Source organism: Mesoplodon bidens (assembly GCF_964165515.1).
Source record: "Mesoplodon bidens genome assembly, chromosome: 3".
In the NCBI taxonomy this organism is placed as follows: domain Eukaryota; kingdom Metazoa; phylum Chordata; class Mammalia; order Artiodactyla; family Ziphiidae; genus Mesoplodon; species Mesoplodon bidens.
In genome coordinates, this window is record NC_138178.1 from 63,690,281 (window position 1) to 63,697,562 (window position 7,282).

The following is a 7,282-nucleotide window of genomic DNA, read 5'->3' on the forward strand; positions in this document are numbered from 1 at the left end:
CGATGGCAGTCACTCCCCATCCCCCCTACCCCACCAGCCCTAGGCAACCACTAATCTACTTTCTATCTCTATGGATTTGCCTATGCTGTACATTTTATATAAATATGAATGTTATTTCGTCTGGTTTCTTTCACTTAGCATGTTTTCAGGGTTCCTCCATGTTGTAATCAGTACTTCATTCCTTTTTATGGCAGAATTATACTCCATCATATGGATATTCCACATTTTGTTTGCCTATTCATCAGTTTATGGACATTTGAGCTATTTCCACTTTTTGGCTATTATGAATAAGGCTGCTGTGAACATTTGTGGACATGTTTTTGTGTGGACACGTGTTCCATTATTTTGGATGTATATCTAGGAGTATTATATGGGTTATAAGGTAAGTCTGTGTTTACTTTTTGAGGAACTGCCAAGCTGTTCCAAGGCAGCCTACATCATTTTACATTCCTGCCAGCAATGTATGCAGATTCCATGTTTTCCACATCCTTATAATTTTTTTTTTTAAACAAAGAAAGCTGAGTTTTTGTAGCTGTCTGAACTGAGCCCCACACCCACAGTTTCCAATCAGGAAACAGGGCCCAGGGCAGGGGTACTTTGTGTTCTGAGTTCATTAGCTGCTCTTCTAAAGGTTTCTTCCTGTGTCCCCCAGCTCCTTGAGCCAGGAGACTCTCTTTTCCAGCACCAGCTGTAGGGGGCAGCTCTCAACAGTTCTTGAACAGTTGAGTTTCTCTCCATGGCTGAATGGGAAGGGAAAGAGAAGGGGATTTAGCTTTGGGTCTCTTACCAGTGTGAGTGCCGCTCCTTCTATATATTATCTCAGGGACTAGGCAACCTTGATGAATCATCAAAATCACCTGAGGATCTAATTGAACTGCCCATTTCCAGGTCCTTCCTGGGATATTCTGACCCCGTTGCTTTGGAGTTCAACTCCGGCAATCTGTATTTTTTAAAAATTGAGGTATAATTAACATATAACATGCAATCTATATTTTTAACAAGTGCCCTAGGTGATTCTGATGATGAATGATTGGGAAGCCTGGTATTGTCCCCACACCAATCTGTCCCATTTTGTAGATGAGAAAGCTGAGGCTCAGAGAAGAATTAACTTGCTCCAGATCAGAGTCAGCCTCATTTCCTGCAAAGCCTATGATCTGTTCAATATGACACCAGGCTTCATATTTGCTAGCAGAAACCTGCAGAGACCCTCTGTCCATGCAAGACTGGACCTTGGCTAACACCCCATATTCCTTTTCCCTATTCCCACTGAAGGTGGTGGGAACACCTATTGTATTAGTTTCTTAGGGCTGCTTTAGCAAAGTACCACAGGCTGGGTGACTTAAAACAACAGAAATGTATTCTCTCAGTTCTGGAAGCTAGAAGTCCAAAATCAAGATGTCTGCAGGACCATGCTCTCTCTGAAGGCTCTAGGGAAGACTCCATTCTGTACCTTTTTCTTAGCTTCTGTTGTTCACTGGTGATCTTTGGCATTCCTTGTCTTGCAGCTGCATAAACTCCAATCTCTGCCTCCATCTTCACATGCCATTTTTCCCTCCATGTGTCTGTCTCTGTTTCTTCTCCTCTTCTTATAAGGATATATTGGATTAAGGACTCATCCTACTTCAGAATGACCTCATCTTACATATTAATTACATCTGCAAAGACCCTATTTCCAAATAAGGTCACATTTACAGGTATCAGGGGTTATGCCTTCAAAATACCTTTTGGAAGGACACAGTTCAACTCACAATATCTATAATAGTCAGCAGGTGTCAGAATCCTCAAGTTAGATATCACCATGGTGACCCTTAGCTTCTTCAAAGAGAAGGTAGAACCCAAGGGCCCAGACGGTGGGGATAGGGGATAAGCAGTGGTGGGGAAAAGGGGAACATTTTGTCACTGTTTATGGGGCTGGACAGTTAAGGACTTTGATGTGGCATCAGAACAGTTCAGAAATCTGGTTCAGCCAGTGTTTATTCACTCAGTCAACAGCTCTCTGTGGGCTTCCTGTGTTCCAAGATCTGGGTAGGGAGCAAGGCAGGCAGGATCCATTCAATCATGGCTTATGGTTTACTGGGGTGACTGACAACCAGAGGTTCACAATAATGAGGGCACAATTACAAACTAAGGTCTGTGCTCTGACAGGAAGAAACCTGGTGTCACCAAGGAGACCTTCCTGTGACTATATTTCCTCCTTCCCTTTCTTCAATTGCCCTTCTCTTTGGGGGACCTGTAGGTATTTCAACATCTCAGTGAAATAGAGGGGACTAGAGAGTCCCTAGTGGCCAGTATGGGTATAGCAATGATCCAAACTGCAGAACTATGGAGTGGGGGCTGGGACATGAAGGGAGCTGGGAGGGGAGATGGGTGTGGCAGGGTGGGAGTGTCTGACCCAGGTCTTCCCCCAGCTGTACAGTGAACATGCCCTGGCACATTCATGGGCTGTGGACAAGAGCTTCTAAAGCTTTTACCAATTTGAAGCTGTGGACCCCCCTACATCACTCCCCTTCCCCACCAAAATCCATCTATTGTTTGATGCCAGGAAGGCAGGCTAAGTCCTGGCTAAGCTAGGGTTAAAGCCACAAGGAGAAACCCTTCTCTATCCTGGCTGTAATGGCAGTGAAATCCTACCTAGCCTGGGTAGCTCTCAAATCTGTCCCTATCTCTGTCCCCACTCCCACTGTCCCATCTCCTATCTCCCTGCAGTATATGGAATGCAGTCAGGCCCCTTCCAATCCACCTCCCACCTACACAGGTGCCAGAGGGATCCTTCTCAAACATCAATCAGACCAGGGCACTCCTTGGCTTCCACTCCCTGCCCCCTCCCCTTTATTCAGGGAGGCTCCTTGTGACCTAGCTCCCACCTGGTATTCCAGTCCCACCTGCCTCTAGCCATGCTTCCTTCAGACACCTGTGGCTGCCTCAACACCAGACAAGCATCACCTCTCTGTGTTCTGCCTGGAATTCCCTGTCCAGTCCTGTCCAGCGGGCTAATTCCTTCCGATCATTGGGGAACCAGCTCCATCAGCACCTCTGACTGAATTAAATGCCTCTTCTCAGAGCTCCCTTCTCCCACTATCACTGCACTGTGCTGTAACTTTCTTTTTTCTCTCTCCTAGAGTGGGACATCGTTGCAGCAGAAACAATGTCTGATTATTCCGATTCTTCCACCCCAGTCCTACCCTGTGCCTAGACTGAGACTTGGCATAATAATGAAGTCCCTCGAGGTCCAGCTGGTGGTCCACTGCCCATCTGACCACATGCTCTGGCCTTGGATGATACACATTTATGTTCCCAAATGGATTTTGATTGTGTGACGGGTCAGTTTTGTGGGTGTGAGTCTTCACTGCCACCCCTAGCCTGGAAGTGCCCCAAGGCAGGGCCCAGGAAGCTCTTGGTTAGAGGCCACTATTGGAAAGATGAGGTCTCACGGTTGTGGTGGTGGTCGTGGGGTTTCCCACTCCCTCCCATTCTGCCACTAGTCAGTTCTCAAAGTGAGCGTCTCTGAGATGCTCCCCTTGCCACTCCTTGCCTTACTCCAGCACTTCTCAAGTTCCCACCTTAGCCTTGGGCGTGGGGATGTATAGGGATATCTGTCACCTTCCTTTGGAGCCTGCTCCTGGGTCAGCAGGGCCAGAGGGTCCAGTAAAGCAGGGGTGGGGAGCTCACAGGTGCTGGGTTCCATTGGCACCCATGAGCACCTATCAAAATCCTGGGAACTGAAGCTGCTGGGGTAGAGTAGAGGGTGCACAAAAGAAAGCCAGTTTCATAACCTGCTTTCCAGCATGGGGGCAGAAACAGCCCACATGTGAACAGGTTAACGCTCTAAAGGTTGGGAAACAACATGAAGGGGACTTACCTGACCCAAGGCATCAAAAGAGAAAGTCTCTTCTTGCATAGTCCTGGTGACCTGGCAATCAGGACTTCAGACACTGGTGGTCTTGGAAAGTTGGCCCTTTTCCAGAACCAAGACCAGTCTCTCTTAAGATCCTACCATGCAGGACTCGTCCAAGTTTTATCATGTACTTTAGATGCAGACGCCCAGTGCCAGCCCAGGGCACCTTAGTTGTCAGGATAGTTTACGTTCTCTCCACACTTCCTGGGCCACCCCTGAGAGTCAGACAAGCACACCCAAACCCCTTGGCCCTCCTAGGGACTTATCAAGAACAAGAAATTGGGGAGGTCAACCAGTGTCAGAATCTGTATGGCAGGGCTCTCTGATCCAAAGCTGAAGCCGAGATAGGGGGGTGGGGGTGGACTCCCTGAAGAGCCCCTTCTGTCAACTGCAGAAACCTACCTCTTGTTACCAGCAGGATTTATTTCAGGTTTCTACCTACCAAGTGACTTACATACTTCCCCATCTCCTCCTTTGCAAGGATGCTGTTAAGTTGCAAGGGGGCAGGTCCCCTGAGATCCCAGGGCTATGTGCCCCCCACCGCTGCCGCCCTACCTGCTAGAGTGCTTCCAGTATACAGCACTCTCTCCACCCTCCCACCTTACTTGGAGTTGGGCAGAAAGGCTTATAAGGCCATTATCTCTCAACAGACAGCCGTGCAGGGCTGGAGGCAGCAGCTTATCAGGGAGCCTGCAGTGATTCACAACCCAAGTCCCAGCTTCTCTGCTGAATAGTAATTTCCAGCAGTGGATTTGAGCTCCATCTCTCCTCCCCCTCTCCCAAGGGTGTGCTGTCCTTTCTCAGAGAGAGAAAGCAGTGAAGGGTAGATCCTATCCATGGGGATGGGGAGTCTCTGTGCCAGCTTTCTGGATAAGGCTGTCTATTGGCAGGAGGCTGCAGGTTTCGGGACCCCAGTTGGATCTGCCACCCTTGGCAGTGACAGGAGAGTTCATCGATGCTCACCTTCCTTCCCCTTCCAGAAAAGCAATGTGCTGCTCCCTTTCCCTTAGTGGTAATGTGTAAGGTGAAAATGGTCCCCTTCTGGCCACAAGTCCTGAAGCTAGAGCCAGCCAGGGAGGGCTGAGAAAGAGGGAGAAGCCGGGGACTGGGTAATGTGCCCCCTGCACCATTTTGAAGCTGTCCAGTTTCTGTGCCTAACCCCTAAGACTACAAAGGCTAAGGATCCAGGCTGGAGGGGACTGAGACACAAGGGGGCAGACCAGAGCAGTCTCTGCACAGGCAACTGATTAGGAAAAAACCCAGGGACAGAGCCATTTTTGTGTTCGTTTTATTGGAAGCAAGACTCCAGCTGTGGGGCTCAGGGGAGGAAGCGTGGGAAGTTCTGTCCTGGGTCTCTCCCTCTGGGCCAGCATGGGGAAAGGGGGATGTTAAAAGAGCTAGAACCTATGGAGATGCCCCTGCCAGCATGACCTCAGGATGCTCCTTAAAAGCAGGGGAAGGGAAACTAGAAAGGAAACTGTGTCCTAGGTGAGGGGCACAACAGGCCACCCCCACAACTCATAATCCGCTGCCCTCAGGCAGTGGTTTCCAACCCCTTGCCCTCTGCTGACAGTGGTGGGGTGATTCCAAGAGCCTTCCTCAGCTTCCACCCTCCAGGTCCATTTCAAGAATCCTAGGTGCCTTTAACCCTTGGGGGTCCTGAGCAAGGCTCAAGAGTCCCACTGCCCACCATTCCCTCCCTGAGGAAGGTCCCCGTATGGTTCAGAAAAGCTGAAGGTGGAGTTCTGTGTCGTCAGTCCACATAGGTGAAGGAGCAACCCCACCACGAAGCTTCCCTGGGGTCCCCTTATTGTCGCCTTGGGGTCCATGCTGCCAGGTCGTGGGTTCCAGAGTACCAGAGCATGAAAGGCTGGAGGTACATCTCAAGGTCGAAGCTCTGGGGGTAAGATCCAGCCCGCCTAGGTGCCCCAGAGGCCGGAGCTCTCAGGCGGTCTGGTCCTCTTCAGCAGCACCTGGCTCAGGTTGTGACCGCTTCGCGGAGCCTTCTCCAGCTGCGGGTTCCCCTAGACTCCTCTTGGACGTCGATGCAGCTGGCTGGGACGAGGGGCCAGGATGGGGGTTCGGGGGCTGGTAGCCGGGTTGGCGCGGATCCAGTGAATCCTTGGAAAGTAGGATGGCGAGGCTGGGCACGTTCTTAAGTACACTGAGACTGGCGGCTGGCTCGCCAGGCTTCTGACCCGGCGTGGGCTCCGGAGGGAGGCTCTGCCACACTTCGCGCACGCTCCGGTAGCGCAGCCGCGTGACCTGATGCAGACCCGCCAGGCGGCGCTTGAGGATCTCGGCGCACGTGACGGTCTTGGTGGTGGCCCGACCGCAGCCGCTGAAGACGATAGTGCGCGTGGCTGGCTGCGCCATGCTGGCGGTGGCGAAGGCCAGCAGGTTCCGGATCTTACTGCCCTCCTTGACCCGCATGTGCACGGCGCCCGGCGCCAGGTCTGCGAAGGGGCCCGAGCCCGGGCCGCCTCCCTCGTCCCCGCTCCCCACCGGCGCCTCCTCTGAGTGCACCTTACGGAAGTTCTCCATGCGCCGTCGTTGCCGGGACCGCGGGGACGCAGGCTTCGCCATTGGGCCGCCTCAGCCCCGGGGCTGCATGGCGGCCGGTCGCGTCTGGCAAGGGCTGGCCGGGGTAAGGGTGAGGGAGCTGCGTGGACGCTGGCGGGCGGGCTAGGACGGTGCGATCCTCGTCTTCCACTTCTCTCCACTGGGCGCTGCTCTACTCCGCGCTCTCCGCGCCTTTGGCTGAGGCCCCGCCTAAGAGCCTAGGAGCCCCGCCCCTACAGCCAGGCCCCGCCCCTAACTCAGCCAGCCTGGCTGGGGCCCCAGCCTCACCAGCGTCTCAGATCCAGTCCGGTCCTCAGCTACCGGGGCGTGAGAGCTGCGCGCACCGTGGGGCGCCGTGGCAGCGCTAGGGGGTGACCTGTCAGGTGAAGTTTCCCTGTAATCGCCATCAGCCCTCCCAGAGCCAACCCTGATAAACGGGCAACCTAAATAAAAACTGCGTCTGCAGGGCAAACGGCGCTTCGACCCGGGTCCCCGAGCCCTTCCGCGTTTCAGCTGAAGGCCACCCCTTGCCCCCTCCCAAGGAGAGATTTCAAAGCGGCCTGCTGGGGGCTGGGACCTCTTTCTCCCACTCCTCAGTGGAACCCCCCACCCCCACCTTCGTCCCTTCGGCTCCCGAGACGCTATTCTCGCCTCAAGGACAGCCCTGTGCACCGTCAGCAGAGTGCGGGAGGCGCTGTCTCCGGCTCCGCTCCGCGCCTGCCTTCGACGACTACGTCGCGGCGTGGTCCTCGCAGGGCAGCCGGAGACTGAGGTCTCAGCCTCGCCGTGCCTGACTGGGGCTGGAGGCTCCTGGACGCCCGCACA

General features: G+C 53.3%; 1 protein-coding gene across 1 annotated transcript; it reads right to left on the reverse strand.

The window, feature by feature from the left end:
- Window positions 1-5,182: 5,182 nt before the first annotated feature.
- RPP25 (ribonuclease P/MRP subunit p25) lies at window positions 5,183-6,644 on the reverse strand. Its single transcript, XM_081227471.1, has one exon. The coding sequence runs from the start codon at window positions 6,479-6,481 to the stop codon at window positions 5,840-5,842; it is 642 nt and encodes a 213-aa protein (XP_081083597.1). The 5' UTR covers window positions 6,482-6,644; the 3' UTR covers window positions 5,183-5,839.
- Between the last annotated feature and the right edge of the window lie 638 nt (window positions 6,645-7,282).

Bases quoted from the DNA above. Each gene is read 5' to 3' on its own strand.
- RPP25 (XM_081227471.1), bottom strand. From the start codon at position 6,481: ATGGCGAAGCCTGCGTCCCCGCGGTCCCGGCAACGACGGCGCATGGAG.